Genomic DNA, 27,975 nt, shown 5'->3' with positions numbered 1-27,975 from the left:
TATCCGCAGTTGGAGTTTCAGTGGATTCTAAAAAAGTGGAAGTAATTAAAGCTTTGAGGGCACCTCACAATATCAAAGAATTAGGGAGATTCTTTTTTTTTTTCCTGGAAACAAAATCCTTCTATTAGTTAACAAAAAAACATCCTCGAAGGCTAAATGCAAACTCGCCTCCATGTACGGAGCGAGGACCAAAAAACAAAAGGGGAAGAAGGATGCGCTTCTCCTTTGTCTGGCCGATCTATGAGGAGAAGGCTATCTCATACAAGGGGTGGGGAAGGGAATAACCAAACAAGTGGTCTGTAGTGCCAAGTGGACTCACCACCTCTATCTGTGAGAAAAGGGCGAGGTTTCCAGAGTCTCACGAAGGCTTCTTGAAGCTTCCGCATATAGTCACAACCACCCTGAAGCTTCCCCCATTGGCTGTGGAGGGTATGAATGATGTCGAGCTAGATGCTCTTGATGATGGACTCTGCAAGCGGTATGTGGGTGCCTTCGATGACTTCGTTGCATCGAGCTCTCCAGATGTGCCAAGCGGCAATGTTTCTATAAATCTCCCATGGCTTGCACGAACCATGAGTCCAATGACTAGTAGATGGGGTTGGGACTGTCACCGTCGAAATGCGAAAGTGAGAGACCTAGAGGGCTAGCCCCCCACCTTCCTCCTCATTAGCCATGACAACCTCAGCCTCAGTGGCCCAAGCGACAGTGCCCCATGTAATAGTATGGGAAGAGGCCATGCCCATAGTAAAGATGCAAAGAATCCGTTGCCAAACCTACTGAGCCTTCGGGCAATCCCAAAGACAATGTTGCTGAGACTCCTTGGGGTGGCCACATCTCGGACATGTTGCTAGTCTACCGCCAATGGCCAACCGCCAAATTCCTATGTGCCAGCAACCACAAAAAGAGGGTGATCTTCGGAGGTCGAAAACTGTCCCAGAGCCTCTTTTGAAAATCTGAGAGAAAATGGATGTTGATATTGCAGGAGTTTGATTTCACTGTTCGTCACACACCGGCGCGAGTAACCAACATGCAGTGGCAGTTTTCTTGTCCAAAATTGAGACTGGGGAGCCACCAAATGGGATACCGGATGCTGATATTGCAGGAATTTGATTTCACTGTTCGTCACACACTGGGTAACCAGCATGCAGTGGCAGTTTTCTTGTCCAAAATTGAGACTGGGGAGCCACTAGATGGGATACCGGATTAGTTACCGGATGTGGATCTGTTTCAAATATATGTTCCCTTGGATGATGAGATGCTTGTTTTTGTTGCAGAAGGTAGTTTTAAGGAAGGAATGAGCCGGTGTCACCATAAGAGATTAATGAACCGGGATCACTGGAAGAGATAAACACTCTGCAGCAAAACATTTTTGGTGATTGCCTGACAATTGTACAAAATGAGCATTGATCAGATTGTTCGCCGGTGTGTGTAGTCACATGAGCAACAAGCAATATTAATGGAGTCCCATCAAGGTATAAGTGGCGGCCATTTTTCTGGAGAAGTTATAGGGTAGAAGATCTTTCAAGCAGGATTATGGTAGCCCACAGTAAAGGATTCTTGGAAGTTTGCTCGTAAGTGTGATGTTTGTCAAAGACTGGGCCAGCCGAATGTGGCAGATTGGATGCCTCACACTCCAATATTACCTCCTTAAGAAAATACACCCAAATGTTTATCAATCATAGTGGAAAAATAGGAAGAATCTCCAAGTGCAATGGTACTCATCTTTCCACGAAATTGATCTCTCATGCCATACGTCTTGGACTGCACAAACACCAAGAGCTCGTATAGATGTAACAAGGCTACAGCAAAAACTTGAGAGAGTGACGATTGTGGGTTAGTGATAATATGCTCATGCCCATTGCAGCCATTTGGCCTTGAAGATCTTTGATTTTGGTGCTGAATACTTCCATTGCTTCACCTTCATTCATCTTCATTTAGTTTCTTTGTTGAAGCTGATTTTTACGATTCTAAATCCTTGAGGGATTTGTGATCTGGTAATTGCTTTGCAACACAATCCATGCTTTGTAGCTGCAGAGACATGTTGAACCATGGTCTGTACACTATCTCCCACGCTAGTGATGATGGCACGAAGAACATCTGCATCCCTTCATTTCCAAGCTTGGACAAGGTTGGTAACATGTGGTCCTTGTGCATCCACCCTTGGTGAGGGGATGAACATAACACCAATGATAGTGCCACAAAGCTCATAGAAGGACAAGGTAGCCTTGAGCTTGAACTTCCATAGAGGATAATTGGTGCCCTTGAGCTTCTTTTCATTAGTACTAAATGGTGTTGGGAAGGCTTTTGTGGAAGATGCCATTTCTTCTAAAGTGTTGTTAGACAACAACCAGCAAGGAGGGTGGAGCATTGATTTCCATCATACACCTTATCTGCCATCATATTTCGATGGGTCCCTAGGCATCTGGCTGGAGATGAGTCAAGCCTATGTTACTTCTTCAAGCATTCCCCTTGGATTTCAATGTTCACGGAGGGCCAAAACGTGTCAAACCTCTGAATTTGTTTTTGAGTGAGTGCCATTGTGAAGATGATAGACTCGATTCAGCAATAGACCATCTGCACTTACTTGGACTCCACTTTCTCATCGAGTGTTTGGTCTTTTGATGAACTACTGGTCTCTTGCCCAAAGCAATGCATTATTGATTTTCATTTGGTCAGTGTGGCATGTGCTTATGGTAGACCAAGATCTGCAAGGACTCTCTGAAGCCAAATCGCCTCACATAGTGCTTGTGTTGCAGCCATATACTCAGCATCAGTAGAAGATAAATCAAGTGTAGGTTGCTACTTGCTTATCTCGACTTAGTGTTATTGTTGAGTGAGACTCAAAATATTTACATTGTAGATTAGAGGTAGACATCTTTATCATAATAGTTCAAATTAAATGCGACAAAAGCAGTGTGATTGTTTGGCAGGTTTAGGACCATGCTATATGATCTTGATGGAGACATTCCCGTTACATGGGAAATGCATTCCCAAGCCTTCAAGCAATTTGAACAATGCAAATATAGGTGCAAGTGGAAAACAAAAAGCAGTTTCACTAAGTGACAAGCTATATGATCGTGTCACTCAACTGCTCACAAAGAATTGGTGAGTGCAACAAATCTTTCGTGATTAGTGACCATGGCTTGCTATTTGGAACTGCTCAACGTATGGAAAAGTATTGGCATTTGAGCTTACAAGTTTTTGAACGCCTCCACCTGCAGCCTTTCTTTTGCATCATCTTCTCCTGCATCTTGTCTTTGCTAAATTTAACAGGGGTTGTATGAGCCAAGAGATGGAGGATCCATCTATGACAAGAATATCACTCTTTATAGATGATTCACCCATCAATCACTTTATTTCATGATGGAAAATCATAGAAATTGGGGCTGCGCCTCAAATGATCCCTACTCTCCTTACACCTCAAATCCATTGTAGTTACAAAGTGTGAGTACTCTCAATAGCTGTAGTCAGTTGGAAGGCCCATGTCCACCATAGCACCACCAGTGAACAGAACCAGCTTAGTCAAGCCAGACCAGGCCATGTAATGGCCCACCAAAGCACCTTTGACCAACATGAGACTCCAGAAGAGAAGCCAGCAGCAGGCCAGCTGAACAACAAATCCCCTGCTCATCTGGAATGAAATCTCCAGCGCTACCATTAAGAACCAAGTGTGACCCATAGCAGCTAGACACTTGAAAGTTGAGATGTTGCAACTATCACCAACAGTGCGAAGAAAGACCAAACCAGCGTAAGCTCAGTACTTTCCAGCAGAGCCAGCAACCACCAAGAGCTCAAGATCTTCCAGCAGAAGGAACATAAATTCTTTGTAGTAAAGTGTGACGGCCAAGAGAGTCCCACTTGTTGATCTGTACCACAGACAAGGTATTAGTCCTAACCTGGCAAGTAAGAGCTTCTATATCAATGCCCTGCTCAGAACAACCGACCAACACCAGTGTGTTCCTAGAGGACCATACTTCAAACAAGCAAATAAATCTGATCACTGAAAAAACATAGTTAGCTTCCACTGATGGATCAATACTGTTACTGAGGAGCCAATGAGACTATGAAATATAACAGCCAAAAATTTCTTTACACCATCTGGACTTTTGGGCCCACAAAACCCATGGCAAAGATCTTCCTTTTTGCAGTTTTGCATCTAGGACATCTACCAGAAGAAATACCTATTTTGCATCTAGGACATTTACCAGACGAAATACCTATTTTGCATCTAGGACATCTACCAGAAGAAATACCTATTTTCAAAAGTTTGCTGCCAATTGGAATGGTGCCCATCAAAACTACTATCATGTGCAAGGGGAGCTTGCTTGACTAAAGAGCAACACATCTACTGGACCAGCGGCTGCCATCAAACTGACTCTCCAAGCTTCTCTTTGATCCACAAGGTCCATTTTCCTCATTCATCAACAGCAAGTACGACCTGGCAGTGCATTGTTTCAGTAGCTGAACTCCTCCAATCCAGGTTCAATTCTTGGAGAGGCCCAACAAAACATGAGTGTTGACCTTTAAGGAAGCCGGCTTTATTAACATTCGTTTCAGTAGGACCCTGTCTGCTTTAGCAACACTAAACATGATCAACTGCTTGGTGTCCCTCCACCCCAGAAGGGGCCCATCCCAACAATCCAGAAGATGACGAATCCTCTTAATAAATTATTAAGTCTTCTTGCTGCTTGAGATCCAACAGGGCCAGAGGAGGTCAAACAGCTGGGACCGCCGAATAGAATACCCCAGCAGAAGTAGACTTGATAGGCCCCTGCAACTGAAGCAAACATAAACATTCTTCCAACTTCTCACCAAGAATAGAGAAAATGGGCCAACGAGTGTGTAGCTTAGTGGTGTGGGTTCATGACCAAGAAGGGGCAGGTCATGAGTTCAAATCCCCGCAAGCTCCTAGGCGGCATCCAGCCCATTAGTGGCCATTTTTTTTTCTAGGAAAAAGATCCTTCTATTAGTTGCTGAGAAAAACAGCCAAATGGCTAAGTACAAACTCGTCCTCAAATGGGAAACAAGAGTCAAGATGTATAAATGGGGAGGAAGCCCTTCTCCTCTAGCTGGCCGCTCTAGGAGGAGAGGGCTATCTCATACGATGGGGGGAGGGGGAAACAACCACACAGGTGGTCTATCATGTCAAGTGGGCTTGCCACCACTATTTGTAAGAAAGGGACCATGCTGCTAGATCCTCAGGAAGGCTTCCCGGCGCTTCCGTATGCGGTCTGAGCCACCTTGAAGCTGCCCCCAATGATGTCCAGCCAGATGCTCCGGATAGACTTTGCTGGCAAGGTGAAGGTGCCTTTGATGCTGCATCAAGCTCTCCATATATGCCACGCCGCTATATTGCTGCAAGTCTCCCATCTCTGGCTAGAACCAGGAGTCCAACAACCTGTAGGAAGAGGTGGAACTAGCACTGCAGAAATACGAAGGTGAGAGACTTGAAGGGCTAGTCCCTCACCTTCCTCCTCATATGGCATGACGATTGTAACCTCAATGGCCAAGGCAACTGTACCCCACGTAACAATACGGGCGGGGTTTGATCCATAGTGAAAATGCGTAGGATCCTCTGCCAAACTTGCTGAGCCTTCGAGCAATCCCAAAGACAATGACGTTGGGACTCCTAGGGATGTCCATCTTTGATATGTCACATAATGTTGGTCTACCCCCCAATGGCCAACTAATTGCCAACTGCCAAGCTCATATGTGCCAACTGCCACATGAAAAGAGCGATCTTCCGAGGCCGAAAAATTAAAACTATCCCTTAGCCGCTTCCAGAAATCTGAGAGTGCAGCAGGAGGCCTGGGGACTGCCACTGTCCTGTTGTTGCTGGTGTGCCTTCCACCTCTATCATCTGAATCGTATGGCCCAGCCATGCACTGTAAGCAAAAGGGGGTGCCAGGCATCTCCTCACCGTCCTCTGGATCATGTAATGTCCACTTTGTCAGGTCTCACTGGAGACTCGTGAGAGGTCGGCCATCCCAAATCCATAACTGCTAGAGTCTCTCTTTGGCCACCTTGGCTGGTGGAGGGTTGATGTGCCACTCATGTGCATGAAAACCAATCACCCTCACCCTTTGCAAGGTGCATCCCTTGAAATCCTCTAATGGGGTCTCTACTCTCTCCAGTCTGCCATGAAGTCCAATAGAGAAGGTGAGTAAGGTGGAGCAGTCATCCGTGCCATGAACTGATTGAGGTATATCGTGCTTGGTGAACACTCCCAGCCACTATGGGGGAGGAGGGTTTGGTATCAGGGTAGCCACTCCAGAGAAATGGAGTCATCGATGTCGAGGCTAACCACCACTCTGCCAGACCCGCGTACCCCACCACATGTGCGTGTCTCCTCTCGGTAGGCAGATGCCCACTCATAGCCTGAGATGTGTGGCAGCCCTCTCTCTGGGCTTTGGTGTGTCTCTATGAAGAAGACAATGTCTGTCTCTGGAAAAACTTCCCTAAAGGCCAAGTCCCCCAATGTCGGACCATAGTGTCCCATTGCAGTTCCAAATTGCCAACTCCAGGTGTATGGTCTCACAGACCCCGCATCCCTATTTGGGACGCCGCTCTGTGATGATGACTCGCCCGTCTCTGTATACTGCCCACTTCCCCACCTTGCGGGCCTCGTGCACCATGGGCATGTTCGCCCGTCTGTGCTCTACCTGGGTTTGGGTGAGACCATCCCCTAGGTATATCTTTCCCCTCGGAGATCTGTCCGTGTGTCCATGAAGGCATCTCAGCTGGCAAGGTCCGACAATTTCAAGATGAGGGGACGCTCCCGTGAGGTGTCTCATCCCACACGCCATGTGTCCACATAAGGGGTACCTTCCATTTTGAGTGTCTTGCATAGGGCTAGAGCGTTAGCCTTGAGAGATTCCCCCTCCTTTAGGCCTGTCACCCTCACATGAAGAGCACGGACCTTCCTCCTCTTCTCCTCTTCCAACGTATCATGTATGATGGGCGTGGTGTGGGGTGTTTTCTCACCACTTCTGTCCATTCTTTTCTACTTCTTGCTTAACCACTGCGCCCCACCCTTTCTGTCACTAGCCTGGACATTTCCAAATCTGAAAGGGGTCTGGTGGACTCCAGGATGCTTAAATATTTGGAAAGTACAAGCTTTGGGAATGGGGGATTATCCTAGAATACAAAGGACCACACTCCTAAAATTTAGGAGAGTTGCTATTTTTGGCCCGCCGACTCCGATGGAAATTCTGTTCGCGTCATTACATCTGGAATTGAGCAGATACCAAGAGTTGGCAAAGTGCCTATGACAGAATGTCTACCAGTTGGGATATTTTGAGAGATAAAGTTTATGGAAGGACCCATCTCTTAGATTGGGACGTGTGGCAAGGAGGTGGACCAAAGTGAGACAAGTGGCCTGACACTTGTTAGAAAATGGATCAAAGTGAGACAAGTGGCCTCACACTTGTCACTTCAGCTATTGTGTGGCTCTCCACTTGTCACCATAGCCTTCTCTTGCCATTTTAGCTCATGGGAGGCCCAAATCTATAAATTGGAGCCCTCTCTCTTCATTAATGGAGGCTCTCTTGTTGCACACTAGCCTCTACCACCATTATAGGCTGCCCTAATGATGGCTACTCTCTTTCTCTCTCATTTGAAGGCTGCCCATGAAGAATACCGGCGGTTGGGGACTGTTTTGGAGGCTTCTATCGCGAAGAAATACTGAAGGCAAGGGTATTTAATCATTTATTATGATTTCTAGCCATTGTACTTGTTGCACCAGCATTTGTACTTGCTGTACCTGTTGTACCAGCCATCGTACCGGCTGTACCAGCCACTGTACCTACTGTACCAACCACTGTACTTGCTGTACTTGCCACTATACTTGCTGTACCTGTTGTATCAACCACTGTACCAGCTGTACCAGCCACTATACTTGTTGTACCAGCCATTGTACCTGCTGTACCGGCTAAATGGAGAGTTGTACTTGCTGTACCCTTTCTATTGCATGAAGACCCGTGGTTTTTGGGGAAGAATCAGTACCCACACGGAGGTATATTGATTATATTGTTGGCTCGGCATTTTTACAGCCTATGTTCCGGCTTGGTTGCCTCGTGTTGGGCTGTGTTATGGCATTTTTATATGGATAATCCGGCATCTCCCGTGGGGAGAGTAAGGCCCTCAAAGCTTGTACATGATATTATTCTCCTTGGGTAATAAAATACTCCAAGGGGGGGGTCGGCCCATTCCGGCCTCTATGCATTGTCACGTGTGCAAGCTCCATTTTCAGCATTTTTGGATGTTAATCAAAGTTTTATGTTTTATGCAAAGAGATGATGGATATGTGTTAAGGCTGTGGCCATGTTTAAGTGTTTTTAATATGCATTGATGGTATCAACAAGTGTGTAAAAGGCCCTAGTCCCCCGGGCACCGCCGCCGCGAGTTACACTTTCTCCATCTCCTTCTTTGTGGCTACTAAACCTTCCTGCAATTTGTTTTTTAGACTTTCAACCTTCGAGGCGAGGGAGGGATTAATTTCCCCTTCTTTCATATGTGCTTTGCATACATGTAGCTCCTCCTTGAGGTCTTCAAGTTGTGCTTTCCACTTTCCCACTTCGGTTGCATGGGCTTCCTTGAGCTCTTTAAATTCCCTATCCTATGTATCTTCCTGGTATATTAGGATGCTCCCTGATAACTTTCAGCCCATCTTTTGCCCATCCGCCTAGGGGGTGCTTCTCTGAGCTTGCGAGCATGTGTTTCTCCATCCTGTCAATGATTGCATTCAGTTCTGAATGCAGGGCCTCCCATTTCCGGGATCTCTTCAGCTTGGTGCAAGCGAGAGAGAGAGAGAGAGAGAGAGAGAGAGAGAGAGAGAGAGAGAGAGAGAAAGATATATTAACGTCTACTTGAGGCCAAAGTCGGCCTATGAGACAAAAAAAATAATACAACTGTGTTCCTCCGGTCATCGGAAGAAAAGAAAGAAAAGAAAAAGTGTGCGTGTGTTTGGATACAACTGTGAATCATCATAGATCGGTGGAGCCCATATACAAACAATATAAGGGGGGGTGGGGATGTGGATGGAGTGCTAAGGCAAGATGCATCTCTATATGCTGAAGGGGTAGTACAAGCATGCTATGCAGATCTATGTCTAACTCCATCCAGTGCCATAAGAGAGAGAGAGAGAGAGAAGATTATGTTGCTGCCTCCTTGGGGGCCTGAGAGAGAAAATGAAATGAAATGAAACGATATATTAACGTCTCTAAGAGGCCATAATGCCCTATGAGACCAAAATTGAGAGTACATCTGAAGTTGGTGTCTCATCAAAGAGAACAACCAAATGAAACTGAAAAGTACAATAAAATGACTATCTTACAGTTATAAGAACTGTAAGTAAGACTCCTAGATGATACTGAGTAGAAAATACTGGAAAATGTATATCAAGTAGATCCATGTATGCTGATCAGTTGAAGTGTTGCCCTCTCCTCAGATCAAATATCTCCGCCATGGGGCTGTCTAGAATGGAGAGGTTGTAGAAGCGAGGTAGGCGCCTCCGATGCCGAGCAACAATGGCTCTGATCTGGCGATGGTGAGGATGCAGGGTCGGGATCCTGGTGGGCGTGGCCGACGAGCACGACATAAGACAACTGCTCTATCAATGGTGACTCCCTAGGAGTGTGGTTGGTGTCCTGATGGCCCGATGGAGGAGGTATCAGGAGGTGTGTGGGCTAGGATGCTGGTGTTGGTGCTCAAGAAATATGTCAGGATCCTCTGTCTAGGTACATCATGGCTCAGTCTCCTGTCTGCCAAGAGGGTCTCTCTGTGTCTCCTGAGCTCAAGTAGGAACAATCCCAAGCATCTCTAATCCTCAAACTCCATGACCCTGCGTAACGGCCCAAAACCCTCTCGGAAGAGGCAATGATATCTCCCTCGGATCTCATAACAGACTGTACATTGGCAAATGTAGTGCTCCTCTGTCTCCTAGTAGCATAGCTGACAAATGCGGTCATCCGAGATCTGATGCACATATTGCCCTGTCTCAATCCGCAGCTGGTGTGATGAGGTCTAGATCTATCCAATGGCACAACGTATCCCATGTGATAGGTGTACGCACATCCATGTACGCCGGGCAGGTGATGAAACCATTTGGTGAGAGGTGCAGAAAATGGCTCTTGTAATGAGCCATTTTCGTGCCTAAGGGCTCAAGGGGACTAGTCCATGTCCTCTCTGTGTCCACTCTGACGATATCCATCCTAATCATGCGGTTCTGCTCTGAGCGGGTGAGATCCAAAAATGGACAATCCAAGCTGCCTTGGGGACCATGGTATTGACGCTCGTTGAATAGCATACAAGGCACAATGTGTTGGATTGCCTTCAAGCAACATTTGGGCCCCTGCATTAGTGAGCCACACAACTGCTCCAGAGGTATTACAGTACGGCCCTCTTCTAATATGAGACATGAGACAACAATGTTACTCCATTCTCTCTGGACCTCTATGCAGTCCTTTGATGGTGCAGTGCATGTGGGACAATGGGGGAGCTGCACTTATTACTGATTTCCACTGTTTGACAGGCAGTCTACGGTATCAATTAATAGAGAATTGTAACCTTTTCCCTTCTTTTTTTCTCAATGGAATTGAGAAGTTTACTGAACAAACATATAGAGTAAGATGTCTTTCATCAATATGACTTGTTACACAACCTACGGCAAAATGATTTTATCAAATAAAGCATACATACCGCTTCATGATTACAAAAATTTGTTTTTAAACTAATCAGCTTACAAACTAGAGTTCGGGCTCAATAACATCTAGGTCAATCAACAAGTGTCTTTGTGAAATGTGTATGCAACAAACCACATTGAATGGAAAAGGTTTCATTTGGCTCAACATATGTAATCAGTTGCACTACACATCAGCCCTAACTTCATCCTCTAAACTCGTAGACGTACTAACTGCCCGAGGTGGTTTTCAAACATTGAATAAATAATAACCAAAATTTTCTTTGGAGGAGTTGAGTGACCTTTTAATCTATTTGAATACCTCTAGTGCATTAACACGACGTCACACATTAGGTTTCGAGACTATGTTATAGATATAATGAATGGATGGGCAATCCTTTTAAGTTGTGGAACTATGGCTGGTTTGCTCTTTTCGCTGATTTGGATCAGAGCTCTTCGAAACTATGCAAAAGCAGTCATTTGGAGTTCTATAGTACTTGTGGATGTTGCAGCCTTTGGATATACAATATTCTGTTATTTAAAAGCAGGTAATATAATATGGTAATGCACAACAAAAAATGTTTTTTAAAATCTGCAGTCTAACTTTTAAGTTACAAGGTGAGTGTCAACATAAGGAACAGCACATGAAACAAGTACAGCATAGAGGCCCCGTCATTTGCTCTCAGCCGCACAGAGCGGAACAGGGTTATCAAGAAGGACATTGTCAGATTGGATACTCAGAGGACATGGAGTTCACCTAGTCATCCATTGGGGACGAAGATGGCCTTCTACAGAGATCACCTCCTATGCTTGACAGAGACTGGGTTCATCATCCGTCCACACTACATGGACATACACCTATCCTTTGGGGTGAGATGTGCGGTCGGCCAAATCCCCACCTCGTCCCACCAGCTGAGAGTGGAGACTACCAGATATGGGCCTAGGGCGGCCACACCAGAGGACAGGATATGCGAGCTCTGTCACACAGAGCCCGGATCATGGACTTCCCGGATCAGAGATGCCTGGGACTTTTTCTTCTAGAGCTCCGTAGACACAGGGAGTCCTTATTGAGATCCAAATTAGCTGTACTTGCTCGAGGATCAGCACAGAGAGCTCTCACCGACTTCTTCCATACCAGCACTCCGAGGGCGCCGATCCACCCATCATACCCAGACCACAGGCTAGTGTAGGAGCTTGGCCGAGAGGTGTGACACTCGATAGAGCCACTGAGTTATGCAGAGCTCGACGCCCCAAACCCCATGGCCCTCGCCCATGGCCACGCCACCACAGGAGGATCCGGGCCATCATCGCAAGACCTTCTTGCGCCAGCTCAGTTTTACCACCTTGAGCACCATGTCATAGCGGCCCATGAGGGATGTATTAGGGTGATATGAGAGCTCTCTGCTCATGTACCTAGATTAGATTTTAAAGTTCTAGATTTTTGTTATCTTTCTTTATTACTATTTTGTACCCAGGATGATGTACCTCATGGATATGATGTAATCTTTCGGTCTCATAGGTCATTTTGGCCTTTTGAAGACGTTAACACAACTTTCCTTCTGAAGACGTTAACACAACTTTCCTTCTTTCTTTCCTCAAAGCCGGAGAACCACTTGATCCTAATAACTACAGGACGATCATGATTGGCCACACATTGGCCAAACTCTATGGATCAGTGCTAGAGGCGGAGCGCAGTTCATTTGCAGAGAGCCAGGGATGCAAAGCCTCAAGACAGGTTGGCTTTCGGAGGAGCTACTCTACCCTTGACCACATCTTCACCCTCCGTGCCATCATCGAGGAGGGTAGAGCACGACACCAAAGGATTTACTGTTGCTTTGTGGATTTCCGCAAAGCTTTTGATACTATACCCCGAGCCCGCCTCTTACACCGTCTACAGGAGATCGAAGTCCCATCTAACATGGTTTGGAGCATCATCACCCTCTATGAGCTGAGGGAGACCTCTCAGCCACACTCGTCAGCCTCATGCTTGACATTTGGAGAGTGGTATACCATCTACTCGGAGCTGATCTTGCTCCCATGTTTTTATGTTCTTAGTATTCCATGATGAGTTTCCATGGACAGTTTTGTATCACCCTAGTGAGATAGCTATATTTATGTTTTCTTTTTGTTTTATTTTCCATTCCATGATGAGATATGCCATGGACATTATTGTACCACTTTGGTCTCATAGGCCCATTGGGTCTTTAGTAGACACTTAATATATCTTTCTTTCTTTCTCTACACAGGATTATCTGTTACATACACTGTGCTAGATGTTTTCTTCTTTCAGTTTTCCATGGCTCAGTATATCTTGGTGTAAGCCCAACGGGGCGTGTAGTGACAGACTCAATCACATGCCCAAGAGAGAAAGATATAGAGAGAGATGGGAGAGAGAGAAGGGAATAGGGCTCTTGCACAATACACCACACTGAGCGGGAAATAGGCCCCGCCCCCTCTTAGGAATTTATTTAGGAACAATCCATGGGCCCTGGCTAGGATCAATACAATCAATGAATACAAAACAAACAAATATGCTGATGTAGGATATCCAAGTCGATGTCAATGGCGAGGCACGAGATCTTTGATGCCGAGCACACCACGGGGATGACCCACAAGTATCTCTCACCGCGCTAGTACTAGATCCAATATTCAAATCCAAATCCAAATCCAATGAATCCAAGTCCAGATCCAGATCCAAATCCAAGTCCAAGTGCTAGTTCCAATCCAAGTCCTAGTTCCAATCCAAGCCCAAGTCCAAGTCCAAGTCCAAATCCAAGTCGAATCACTCACTCATCCCATGAGTAATCTCCACAACTCCTACCGCCTTGTCAATGAAGAAAACCATGAAAAAGCTCTTTCTGGCAAGAAAACTCATATAAAACGTGTTTTAATGGTTTTCGGGCGATAAAAACCTCCAAAAAGCAGTTTTTAGGGTTTTTGAATTTTCAGTCCGTACATGTTCGTACGGCTGTACGGATCCATACAGTCATATGGACATATGATGACGTGGCATTGCAGTTGATGGGGTACTCTGAAGGGTAGAGATGAAAAACTCCATGATTTGGTTCATGATCAAGTAGATGATGATGCAAAAGATGATCTCCATGCTTCAACGGAGATGGCAACGCGATGAAGAGGTTCTTCTTCAACTTGATGCTCAAGAGAGGCTCATGCTTCTTTTATACTTACAGAAGCCTTACTTTTTGCCAAAAAGTGATGCTTTTTCCTTTTACTTTGCTTTTGGTCTTTTTAATAGTAAAATATTACTCAACTGTAGTCAGAAGTTCTTGTTTTGCTTTTCTAGCTTCAGGGTCTTGCTTTTTGGCCCTGGAATTGCTTTTTGAGAAAGTGGCTTTTAGCTTTTGGTCCGGTTCAGTCTCCTCTTTCCAATGGTACCCTTGGCTCGCGGTCAACCTTGTTTGACTTTTTACTTTTTCTTGCTTTTTGACCAAGAATGGTGCTTTTTCTTAATCAAACCTTATGGACCCTATCTCCATGTCTTCTTCCACCTGTCTAGTGTCCGGGCATGGATTTCATCTTGTGAAATAGAGCTAGGAGGGCCAAATAGTTACATTTCCTCCCTCTTATATCGCAACTGTTCTCAACTACGGATTGTCAGTGTTCCAAGCACATCCATATGTTCCATGTATGTCCATGTGTATGTACCTCCATATATTTCAAGGTACTAGTCCCATGTGGTGAGCTTGTGCATCTGGTCTTTCCCCATATTTGTGGTGCCATCCACTCATCTGGCAACATCTCAATGCCTTTTCTTTGACCGATACCCTTGTTCTTGATGGTACATCTTCATGGCCTGTCACATGTGTTAGATATAATAAATGCATACTTACCTTCTGCAAAAACTAGACACAAGCTAGTCAGCAAACAAGTATGCATCATTCGCGTCTACTGGGTACTTCAGGTACTAGCCAAGTAGTCCGGAGCCCAATGGACTATCACATGCCATAAATCCAAGCATTGTCCACACATCAAAAACAGCACACAAAGTCAAAGAAATTCAAACATACATCAGTATGCAGCAGTGCACAAGTAATGATCCTCCTATTCATGGATTGTCTTGTTTGGTTTCATCGAAACCATGCTAAGCCATCTGGTTCCCGAGGGAAACCGCTCAGACTATTGCTCAAGGTCATCTGGTCACTAGGATCGCTCGAGAATTCATCAATAGTCATCTGGGCCATCTGGTTGCATTGACCGCCCGACTATGAAATCTAATACAGTCATTTGGGCCATCTGGTCGCAATGACTGCCCGACTGTGAAGTCCAATACAATCATCTGGGCCATCTGGTCACAATGACCACCCAATTGTGAAGTCCAAGATATCTGGCATCGTTGCCGTCCAATGGGTCATCTGGCATTATTGCCTCCCATATACAAATCTCGTTGTGGCATCGTTGTCGTCTAATGGGTCATCTGGCATCATTGCCTCCCATGTACAAATCTCGCTCCTTGGGCTATCGGGCATCGTTGCCACCCAAACTAGAGCATGTTCAAATAATCATTATATAAGAAGAATAATGATCAATTCCAGTCCAATATATATACAATAAAGAGGGCTAGAGGTACAATCCCTCGCTCTTGAATCTGTCTTGATCACAAGACGTCCATATATGTACTTCAAATACATCTAGATGAACCATTTCCTCATAAGCTCATAGTATATCTCAATAGTCCTTGAAGTACTTCTCTGGCATCCATTTCGCATCCAATAGCAAATAATTCTCGAATTCCAAGAGGAACTTTCTGACCACTTTCTTTCCTCTTTTTCTCACAGAATGAAACTCAAAGGTCTAGAATAACCAACACCGGTCCTTTGCTAGCATAAAGTCTCAATGCTTCAAAAGGGATCTGTTTCAACTTTGGTCCAGAAAGATTCCACGGCTTTATTTGTCGAAACATGCAATGGGCTAAGCACCATTACAAACCATTCATTGAACTTCGTGGCATGATATCAATCTAACGATCTTCCGATCTCTTTGGCTTCTTTGCCTTACTTTCCTACCTGTCCTGAGAAAATTGCATCTGAGAGAGCAGGCCTAGGAGTAGCTTGCTTGTCTCCTCCATGAGAAATAGAGTGGGTAGCTCTAGATCCTTCTGCAGTGGTGACTCCTTTGGCCCGAAGATAGGCTTTTAGGAGTTTCAACTCCTTCGGCTTCGGTGGCTCGATCCTTGATGAAATCTTCAAACATTTGAGCCCTTCTTTGGTCTTGTTCCCTCTTGGTTCTCCAAGCAACGAATTCTTCGTCTCTGAGAAATCACCTAAATTATTCAAGGTCATGATACTCTTCTGATGACCCTATCCTGAAGTCCATGATCGGCCTCATAGTTGTTCCCTTCATTAGGTCCTCAGTCTCCCTCTGCTCTCGACATGGCTCGTTCACCCCAAGAAAGTTTCTTCAAGAGAAATCCTGCTCTAATACCACTATAAGCCCAGCGAGGCGTGCAATTTGACAGACTCAACCAATTTTCCAAGAGATAAAGATATATAGAGAGAGGGGAGAGGGAGAAGGGAATAGGGATCTTGCACAATACACCACACTAAGCGGGGAAGAAGCCCCACCCCCTTTCAGGAATTTATTCAGGAACAATCCACGGGCACGCTAGCCAAGATCAATACAATCAATGAATACAAAACAAACAAATATGCCGATGTAGGATATCCAAGTCGATGTCAATGTCGAGGCACGAGATCTCTGATGCCGAGCACACCACAGGAATGATTCTATCTCTCACTAGCAGATCCAATATTCAGATCCAAATCCAATGAATCCAAGTCCAAGTGCTAGTTCCAATCCAATGATCAAGTCCAAGCTCTAGTTCCAATCCAATGGATCAAGTCCAAGTCCTAGTTCCAATCCAAGTCCAAGTCCAAATCTAGATGAAGTCCAAGTCCAAGTCCAAGTCCAAATCCAAGTCCAAGAATCACTCGCTCATCCCATGAGTAATCTCCACAACTTCTATAGCCTTGTCGATGAAGAAAACCATGAAAAAGCTCTTTCTGGCAAGAAAACTCATATAAAACGTGTTTTAATAGTTTTCGGGCGATAAAAACCTCCAAGAAGCAATTTTTAGGGTTTTTGAAATTTTTAGGGTTTTTGAATTTTCAGTCCGTACAGTTTCGTGCGGCTGTACAGATCCGTACAGTCATATGAACAGATGATGATGTGGCACTATAGCTGATGGGGTACTCTAAATCAGTGAGCAACGATGAAAAACTCCATGATTTGGTTCATGATCAAGTAGATGATGATGCAGAAGATGATCTCCACGCTTCAACGAAGATGGCAACGCAATGAAGAGGTTCTTCTTCAACTTGATGCTCAAGAGAGGCTCATGCTTTTTTTATACTTAGAGAAGCCTTACTTTTTGCCAAAAAGTGATGCTTTTGCTTTGCTTTTTCCTTTTACTTTGCTTTTGGTCTTTTTAATAGTAGAATATTACTCAACTCTAGTCAAAAGTTCTTGTTTTGCTTTTCTAGCTTCAAGGCCTTGCTTTTTGGCCCTAGAGCTTGGAGCAGCTTTTTGAGAAAGCGGCTTTTAGCTTTTTGGTCTGGCTCAGTCTCCTCTTTCCAATGGTGTCCTTGGCTCACAGTCAACCCTATTTGACTTTATGCTTTTTCTTGCTTGTTGACCAAGAATGGTGCTTTTTCTTAATCAAACCTTATGGACCCTATCCCCATGTCTTCTTCCACCTGTCTAGTGTCTGAGCATGGGTTTCATCATGTGAAATAGAGCTCGGAGAGCCAAATAGTTACACTTTGTACCATTGTATTGCTTTTGGTCTTATAGACCCTTGGAATCTTTTGTAGACGTTAATATTACTTACTTCCTTTCTCCCCTCTCTCATACAACGATACCATGGGTATACTGAGCCATGGAAAAAGTAATTGAAAGAAATGAAAAACAACTATCACTCATTGTCTCATAGAGCCTTGGGGTCTTTTGAAGAACCACTGGTGGCTATGATCACACGCATGATTCGGAGCAAACCATCGGTACCTCATGAGATTGTTAGAGCAGAGATAGGAGCCGCACCAGTGGTTACCGAAGCTCTGTTCCAATCAGTGACATTTTTGCAGAGGATATGGGAGCTCCCCAGACAAAGATACCCACACCTAGCACTTATCTCTTCTAGGCAGTTAGCAACAAACTGCGATACACGAAGTTGGTACACCCAGATGTGTACCTGGCTGAGATTACATGGCATGACGATTGATGCACTCCCTCCATATGATTACAGCCCTGACTGCCCCTTCTTGGACCTTGGTCGCTCTGAGCAGAATAGGGTGATCAGGATGGACATCGTGAGGCTAGATGCAAAAAGGACATGGTCCAGCCCCCCCCTACCACTAGGCACGAAGATGGCCCACTATCGGGACCATTTTCTACATCTCTCCCCAGATGGCTTTGTGACACGGTCTACATACATGGACACCCATCTCTCACATGGCATTCGCAGTGCCATTGGACAGATCCGCACTTCATCACATCAGCTGAGGATAGAGACTGGCAGATACGAGGGGATGAAGCCAGAAGACCGCATTTGTCAGCTATGTCACCAGGAAGTGGAGTCAGAGGAGCACTACATATGCCGATATACTGTGTACTATGAGATACGAGGGAGATACTGGTGTCTCTTCCAAAAGGGTTTTGGACCATTACGACATGTGATGGAGTTTGAGGATCAAAGGTGTTTGGGGCTGTTCTTATTGGAGCTCAGACGCCATCAAGAGGCTCTCCTACGAGCCAGGACAGCACACCAGGATCCACCCTGCCAGCGAGCCATGACAGATTTTTTCAGGGCCAAGACCACCCCGGCAGATACGACCAGGACCTCCACTACCCCCTCGGCGAGCCAGACGTCCCATAGACATCCTTCAGGTGGAGTCACCCTTTACAGAGCCATAGCACTTTGTCGAGCGAGACGCCCACGCTTACCCTCGTCCACGGACGCTTCATCACCAGTGGATTAGAGCCATCATCACCCGCCACAGGAGACAACTGCCTCGCCACTTTAGTTTCTCTATCTTACAGCACCCCATGAGAGAGATACTGAGATGAGCAGATTACACCAATCTTATACTTGTTGTAGATATTATACACTTTTGTACCTCAGTAGGAGTTTTTTCCTTCATAGCTGTTTAGGACTGTTTTAGGACTTTTTAGTCCTTTTTGTCTTACTTTTGATGACACACCATCAGCTGTGTACTATGTTTTGATCTCATAGGCCAAATTTATCTGATGAGGATTGGCAGCAAGTTGAGAGGCCCCAGGTCATGATGTTCTCCCGTATGATCCGCAGCAAACCATAAGTCCCACACCAGATTACCCAGGCAGAGTTTGCTGCAGCCCCGATGGTAGTGGAGGCACTCTTCCAAACAGTCACATACCTCCATCGCATCAGTCACATGGATCCCCACAGGTACCCGAGGCTTGCCCTGGAGTCCTCCAGACAGCTAGCACTTGAGGGGCACTCTGGAGTATGGTATGCACTAGTTTCCACTTGGTTCTCAGTATATGCATGGACCGCCTACGCCCCCTCCAGTACAGTTTGGACTCCCCTTTTCTCCGGCTGTCTCACGAGGATACCAACTGGGTTATCCGGTCAGATCTTCTTAGCCTCTACACACATTGCACATGGATCACACCCCCGGAGCTCCCCACGAAGATGCACTTTTACAGAGACCACTTCCTCACACTCACTGAGGATGGATTCATCCAGCAGCCGGGCTACATGAGTGTTCACATGTCCCATGCCATGCGGATTGCGATTGGCCAGATACGGGTTTCTTCCCACCGCCTTAGAGTGGAGACAGGTAGAGCTGAGCGCATCTTCAGAGCTGGGAAGCTCATACTGACACCCAGAGAGGAGAGGATCTGCCGACTATGCCACACAGAGGTTGAGACGGAGGAGCATTACATATGCCGCTGCCCAGTATACTATGCGACCCGCGGGAGGTTTCACTGTCTATTTCGTGAGGGATTCGGTCCACTCTCCAAGATCATTGACTTCCAGGACCAGCGTTGCCTAGGCCTCTTGCTTGAGCTCCACAGACACAGGGACACCTTGTTGAGACACAGGCCCCAGCCACCCCGCCCCCTCCCTCGGTAGCCCACCATCACCAGTTTCTTCCGGACCCAGGGGGTGGAGGACACCGACATAGTGGATCTTGTGGACCCTCCATGAGCTGCTCTGGACCTACCTCGCCCGAGGGGAGTTACCTCGGACCAAGCCTCTGCAGTCCAGCGTGCCCGACGCCCTCGATCCCCCCGCCGGCCACAATCACCTCATTAGCTCCAGATCCAGGACATGCCAGGACATGCTGCACCGCCATCGAGCTACCTTTCCACATGACATAGCTGAGGGAGACCTCTCGGCCACACTCATCAGCCCCATGCTTGACATTTTGGAGAGTGGTATACCATCTACTCGGAGCTAATGTTGCTCCCATGTTTTTATGTTCTTAGTATTCCATGATGAGTTTCCATGGACAGTTTTGTATCACCCCAGTGAGATAGCTATATTTATGTTTTCTTTGTGTTTTATTTTCCATTCCATGATGAGATATGCCATGGACATTATTGTATCACTTTGGTCTCATAGGCCCATTGGGTCTTTAGTAGACGCTTAATATCTCTCTCTATCTCTACACTACAGGGGATCATTGAGGAGGGGAGAGCTCACGGCAATGGATATACTGCTGCTTTGTGGATTTCCGCAAAGCTTTTGATACTGTCCCACGGGCCAGACTGATGAGGAGACTCCAGGATATGGGAGTGCCAGCAGAGATGCTGTGGGGGATCATTACACTCTATGAGTCAATCACAGGCAGAGTACGGGTTCTAGGTGACTCAGAGATCATACACAACACTTTCGGGGTGAAGCAGGGCTGCCCTTGGTCCCCTACTCTATTTGGTCTATACATTGACAAGATCTCGGATTACATAGACAGACAGAGAGGACCAGGAGCACATTTGGCAGGAGTCCTGATACCAATCCTCTTGTATGCAGATGATATTGTTCTTATTTCTGATTCACCAGAGGGGCTGCAGAGGCATTTGGATGCATACAGGCCTTTTGCGAGGACCGGGACCTTACTCTGAACCTTGGAAAGACCAAGGTCATGATCTTTAACACATAGACAGACAGGGAGGACCAGGAGCACATTTGTCACGGCTAGTGAGTATCGAAACTCATGGAAGGGTTGGTCACCCTAGTGAGTAAAGTCTCGAGGAAAGGGGAAACCCTGGCGAGCATGTATGGTTTCATGGAAGGGTCGTTGCCCTGGTGAACCATATGGACATGTGAAGCATGTTTGGCTTGGACATGCGTATGGATCATAGGGGTGGTATGCAGTTTAATGGCATGGCAAGATGTTTTGTGGCTATGTATTCTGCATATTTTCTTTTTGCAGGTACTTAGAGCTACTTATGGATTTATAAATATTTTGAGACACAGTTGGCGCTTGTGTGGTGCGCCTGTGTCTCGTTAATATCAGAATTGTTGACTCAGGATATGGATAAAGTTTCTTTCTCGATACGGTTGGCTCTCGTGCCCGTATCTGGCTTCCGATCGTGGATCTGGATTCATGGCTGTAATGCCGGAATTCTGTAATACTACTGTTTGGCATTGGATCTGCTATTTTTGAAGAATATTTTAGTGGTATCAGGTTTACACAATTGCGGACAACTGTTTTATAAGACAGAGGGGATGTCACCATTTGGTCCCTTCACTAGTCTTGACCAGTGTTTCACACTGAGTAGAACTAAGGTGTGAATGGGGATTTCCATAGAAGAAAGCTGACGCATTCGCTAGCGAAGTTTGGCCTAAAAGATGGCCACACAACATAAGCAGCATGGGATTTTCATCATTAAAGTGACTTATAAGGTTTATAAGTCAGTGTGTTCACACATCATTAAAATCTGGGCATGGACAGGTGGACAATAGAAGGCGCCTACATGAAACTTGGGCTACAAACCTGGGAAAAGCATAAAGTTGATATTAAGTTCAACTCTTTTGGGCAAAAAAGGAAAAAGCACCTCAAATATAGAGTAGGTCCACTTTATAGAAAAGCTGAGTGGGGCTGTTTTTATCGTCAAGTGCTCATCTCTCCTGGCCGACTACAGCTTTCTCTCCCTTTTCCCTCAACGCTAGCCGTACAACAGCCTTCTGGTGGTGCTTCTTGCGCTAGCCGTACAGCTAGCAGTCGCTCTCATCTCTCTATGTTCTGGCCGAACATCTGCTGATTACTTGTCGTACAAATCTGGCCGTACAGCAGCAGACCTTGCGATTCACGGTGTGGAATTGCAATGGAGCCCTTAGAACAGATGCAGGATACTTTGAGGATACTTTCAGACACAGTGATATTGCTATGTATACGGAGACCCATCAGTGCACAAACAAGAGGCTTCCTGACGTCCGGGGTTATAGATGGGAATCAGTTTTCCGCCCTCAGCCACGCACAGTGGGAGGTACCAGAGGATCGGGAGGAGTGGCAATACTTTATAGGGAGGAGCTTCGTGACAAAATACATGTGGTACATAGAGATGCAGATGAGAGGTACATGTGGGTCCGAATATGCAGAGGGGGGCTCCGCGAGCTATATGTGGGGGTATGCTACTTTCCCCCAGCCCACTCCAGGTTTGCACCATCAGGAGAGTCGCCCTATATACCACTATATGATGATATCATGAGGTTTGCCAGCATGGGAGACATTACTATTGGGAGACTTTAATGCACGTACAGGCACAGAGCAGACAGAGTTGTATGATACTCAAGAGGCTATGTACCGGGAGATCACGGCAGAGGATGTAGGGTTGCAGAGATCAGCACAGGATGAGGGGGAGATTACAGATTATGGCAGGCATTTTCTCACACTCGGGAGTGCACATGGGTTGGTCATATACAATGGCTTATTGAGATGGCAAGGATTAGATGCTCTCACACACTGGAACTCTAAAGGGGGAGCGAGCACAGTGGACTACTTGATGGGATCTCCTTCATTGATACTTGATGTGCGGGGTGTCACGATTTCCAGTAGGCCCATTGGCATAGCAGCCGATCATGCATACCTGAGTTTCACACTAGTAGGTAGATCCCTGAGAGATGGGCCAGCCACTCATCTACCTCGGTACCCGAGATATCAGTTTACACGTGAAACAGTTGGGGTTTATCGGGATGCAGTATCTGATGGCTTGTTCGCTTTAGACCCAGAGGATTGGCAGGTGTTCTACATGCATCCGCCTCATATGCGTTTCCCTGCACTATGATCCCTTCCATCCACCCCCACAGCACTGCCCCACAGAACAGTTGGTATGATGATGAGTGTTGTGAGACACGAGCACAGCTACATCGTGAGATTGCCATTGGGTCTCACACACATAGACAGGCCAGGATGATCTTTCGGCGCCTTGTGCGGAGGAAGAAACGAGCCTATCTGGCTAAGCTAGAGGAGGAGATCTACCAACTCTTCGTGGGGAAGGACAGCAAGAGGGCATGGAAGATGTTTCAGGAGAGACAGCCTGGTACTCCGATTACTGCAACTGAGGCATGGCATACTTATGCTAGAGAGCTATATGATGCACCAGGACAGCCCCCCACCCCCCCTCCACTGGGAGCTAGACCGCCTAGCAGCACCTTTTTTACTATGCGGATGGTGCTAGATGCAATAGACAGGTTACAGAATGGAAAGGCACAGGATCATGATGGGCTAGTTGGAGAGCACTTCTCATATGCACGAGACACTTTGGCTCCGCTCATCGTACATGTGTTTAATCGTGCCATTTGTGAGGGTTTCCCGACAAGCTGGACAGAGCATATCATTGTACCACTCTTTAAGAGTGGGGACCCCATGGTACCAGGCAACTACAGGATGATCATGATTGGTCATTACTTGGCCAAATTATATGGCCCTATATTGGAGTCGGAGCTGAGCCGATGGGCAGGGTGAAAGCAAGGGATGGTGGTACAAAATTGGTTGTCCTTGACACCACCTAGGCTTGGTAGAACAAGAGTAAAGAAAAAGAGGGCAAAAAGGAAATAAAGGAGAAATATGAAGCTGTGAAAATTCCCTGAGGTGTTATACTTAAGTCTTTTTTTGAAACGTCCCATAACAAATAGACGTGGGTGGAGATGTGGGTGCAGACGCGGGTGGAATGCAAGGAAGCAGATTTCGCCTACACAGCCTCTTCCACCGAAGATGCTATACTACAGAGATCACTTCATGAGTATCACTGATGATGGATTTATAGAGAGGCCTAGATACATGGAGGGCTTTTTACCACACGGCTCCCGAGTGGCTATTGGTCAGCTCAGAGTTTCATCACACCGATTGGAGATTGAGACTGGCAGAGCAGCACGGATCCCCCGAGAGGAGAGGGTATGCAGATTGTGCAGAGAGGAGGTGGAGAGTGAGGAGCATTATGTATGCAGATGCAGAGCATATACAGCCATCAGAGAGAGATATCCCATTTTATTCAGAGAGCCACATTCCCTACGCCAGATCTTTGAGGCAGCAGACCAGCGCATACTGGGGAGATACATTCTAGACATACAGCGCCACAGAGAGACATTATTACAGGCTCAGACAGCTCCAGAGGGGGGGCGACAGACACAGATTACTACATTTTTTCAGAGATCCATACCCCTCCCAGCCCCTACACGGCAGGGAATTACTCTCCAGAGAGCAGAGACACTTAGAGCCCGCAGGAGACAGAGGACACCTGGCTTTCGGACACCACGCCTATACCAGAGAGAGATGACAGAGATCAGAGCTCAGTTTCACAGAGAGGGTGCGGAGCGACTGGCTCGCTTCAGAGCACACCCAGGCATGTTCTTCAGGGAGCTGTGGACACCCCCTTCACTGATGTATACCATTTTATACCCCCAGTATGGTACAGGATGGAGCTAGCTAGGTTGCATATCATGATTGTATACTCCATGCATATAGCTTTGCATTCTCCTAGTAATAGAGCTCCATCCCCTGCACACCCAGATTCAGCTTTTTTATTCAGTACTTTTTCATTTTGTTGGGATGACAGAGGATACCCCATACATGTACTCCGATTTGTCTCATAGGCCGAGTTCGGTCTTTTGGAAGACGTTAATAAAATCTTTCTTTCTTTCTTTCTTTCTCTCCCTCTCTCTCTCTCAGACCTCCCCTCTCTCTCTCTCTTTGAGACCTCTCTCCTGCACATCCTCTATTCCCTGCGGAACACCATAGCCCTCTCTCTCTCTCTGTATAAACATGGCAGCTCAGGCCGTCACCATATTTACAGAGACAATGCTGGAGGTTGAGTGTGATCCCTTCACTAACCTTGAGTCAGGGATACCTGCATTTACAAAGGATACTATCAATGAAACCCAAGCTGCTCACGAACCTGTCGGCAACCAAGAATTTCTCCGGGGCTATTGGGCGCAAAAGAAGCGGGAGCAACGATGCAAGGAGCGCAACCCTGCTAGGGAAGGTAGCCTTTCAAGAACCAGGTCAAGGAACAATATATGCAAAGCCATGGCTAGATGTTGGCGTCGACAGACCCAAGGACTAACAACAGTAGAACAACAGGAAATTCTAGAGCAGCTCATGCATCATCAGCCGTTTTCCAAGTTGAGGAGTTCGGATGTGCAATCGAGTCTTCTTTTCAAGGTTCGCAACACATTGACTCAATTGAAAGTACCTCACTTTGCAAGTGAGCTGTTTGTAAAGAGAGCCTCTTTGATGATGATACTGAACAATGGTGATCAGAGAACAATGTCAGTGAATCAGTCCAAAATTGCTGCTGTCTTGGGTGTTCATCGACGGAATATAGCGGCAGCAAGCAGTCGACTGGAAACAAAAGATGAGAATGAAGTGTTGCCACTTAGTGCTTGTCAGACAATTGCCTTTGTATACAAGTATCACAAGTGAAACTAGAGATTTGGTAACCGCTTTTTGGAAATCTGAGACGAGAGTTTCACCAAACAAAAAGGATATTTGTAAGCAGAGGATCGAGGCAAAATGTGTCATCAAACATCCAATTCATCCTCTAGATGACTCTCAGGTAATATGTTTTTGCTACAATGCAATCCATGGTGGCCTTGATTTCTGTTGGAATAGTTCAAAATGTGGAGTCTTTGGGCAGCACTGAAAGCTTGGCTGTTCAGTACCAAACTGGTAGTTTTTTACCAGCAATCACTCTAGGCCATAAGTACCAATTTGGTACTGCAATCATTGTAGGTACCAATTCCTAGATTCAAGTACTTACCATTGTTTGAATTCCCAGCTCCATAATAGTATCATTGTAGGTACCAATTCCACCTCCATAGGACCAAATTTGGCACTTCTCTGAATTTTGCATTGTACCCAACAGGATTCACGGTACAACTTTTGGTTGCAATGTCCAAGAGTAAGGAAGCACAGTCTCAATTTGGCACTTTTGAGAAGCACTCACACTTGGTCGTGTAATACCAAATTAGGTTTTGGAGACAGATTTGGTGCTTTCAATGTATCTTGCAAAGTACCAAATGGATGCATAGTACCAATTTTGGAGCGTTTTATATCCAGAAAAGTATCCAATTTTGTACTAAGCATCCAATTATGGTACTGTAAAGTATACAGAGAAATAGCCAATTCGGTACTATCGATCAAGTTCGGTACTATGCAGGGTGCTTTAAGTGTGCCAGGTTAGTACGTAAGGTGTTCCACAGCTCCAATTTGGTTTTTTTGGGCACCACTTACACTTGGTAGTATAATACCAAAATGGGTTTTGGAAACAGATTTGGTGCTTTTAGAGGATACTGAAAAGTACCAAACTAGATGCATAGTACCAATTATGGCGCTCTTTGTATCCAAAAAAGTATCCAATTTTGTACTAAGCTTCCAATTATGGTACTGTGAAGTATACAGAGAAATAGCCAATTTGGTACTATGCAGGGTGCTTTAAGTGTGCCTGCATAGTACCTAAGGGGTTCCACAAATCCAATTTGGTGTTTTTGGGCACCACTCACACTTGGTAGTATTATACCAAATTGGGTTTTGAAAACAGATTGGGTGCTTTTAGTGAATACAGAAAAGTACCAAACTGGATGCATAGTACCAATTTTGACGCTTTTCTGTATCCAAAAAAGTACCCAATTTGCCACTATGGATCCATTTTGGTAATATGCAGTATGTAAAACAGTACCAAATTGGGTACTATGGTTCCAGCTTGGTACATAGAACCAAATTTGGTGCTTTTTTGTATTCACAAAAGCACCCAATTTGTTACTATGATCCAATTTGGTACCATGCTTAATGTAGAAAAGTATCCAATTGGGTACTTTGGTCCGCCTGGTAATAAATAGAGCCTAACATGGTACTTTTCTGCATCAAATTTGGCACTATAGTCTGATATCTGGCACTACAGTGCCAAATTTGGTACTTTAGAATGAGTTGGTGGTTTACAGTACCAAATTTTGTACTGTAAACAGCTTTGGTGCTTTACTCTTGTTTGATAGTATTCTGAGCTCTAACGTGGAGCATTTTTCGTTTAAAGGTGGAGCTCTACAAAAAATTCAAGAGCATGTATCCTGCGGTGAAGTTGTCACTTAGGTCCTTTGAGACACTCAAGCCATTTTTTGTCCGAAGATTGAAAGAGCGCTATACTTGCTGCTGTATTTACCATATCCAGATGGTATACTTCAAGGATGCTTTCAATCAAATGCGCCAGAACAAGTTTGGGCATCACGGCAAAGAACATCCATGTACATGCTCCATTTGTGGTACACATAGTGAGGCACGCCAATGTTCTGCAAACCAGGCTGTTTTTCAACACATAAGTAACTTGCTGGATTTTATATTGTGCCCTCGCCCTAAGGATCGTGAATATCATGCAAAGAGATGCTTGCTTGGAGAGTGCCCCAAATGCGGTGTACGAAAGTTGTCATTCTGCCCAGCCGAGATTGCAACAGATAGCAAGGAGGTGACTGTTAAGATATTCCAGGATGTGGGCACTGGACAGGTTAATGGTGATGGAAAAGAGAAGAAGCGAAAGGACTTGGTCGTGGAAAGGATGAAAAGTGCAACTTTCATTCATCTCTTTTCAGATCATCTGAAAAGCTTCGTTAAGCACAACTTTATGTTTAGGTGGCAGGCCCAACAATTCAAAGACTGCTTGCTTAAGTTTCCTAGAGATGTTGTGGTATCTGTTGTTGATTTTGCAGAGAATTACAGCTTTAAAGTGCAAAATGAGATCCAGTCCATGCATTGGTGGTCAACACAGGTAACAATACTGGTACACATCTCTTATATCAGAAATTC

The 27,975-nt window shown here is 45.7% G+C and overlaps 1 protein-coding gene across 2 annotated transcripts in view; it reads left to right on the top strand.

Annotated features, from left to right (window-relative positions):
* Window positions 1–27,975, top strand: part of LOC147629170 (choline transporter protein 1-like) — a 130,632-nt gene that overhangs the window by 87,751 nt on the left and 14,906 nt on the right. Inside the window, exons 7-8 of one of the 2 annotated variants that reach the window (XM_086812424.1) lie at window positions 2,931–3,105; window positions 11,033–11,226. The exons of the other annotated variant lie outside the window; for it this stretch is intronic. Coding sequence (XP_086668550.1) covers window positions 2,931–3,105; window positions 11,033–11,226 — 369 coding nt within the window. The remainder of the gene's footprint in view (window positions 1–2,930; window positions 3,106–11,032; window positions 11,227–27,975) is intronic. 2 annotated transcript variants of the gene reach the window in all.

Source organism: Cibotium barometz, chromosome 18, assembly GCF_041138505.1.
Source record: "Cibotium barometz isolate CiBa-2024 chromosome 18, ASM4113850v1, whole genome shotgun sequence".
NCBI classification, from domain to species: domain Eukaryota; kingdom Viridiplantae; phylum Streptophyta; class Polypodiopsida; order Cyatheales; family Cibotiaceae; genus Cibotium; species Cibotium barometz.
This window is presented reverse-complemented; position numbering and strand designations above follow the sequence as displayed.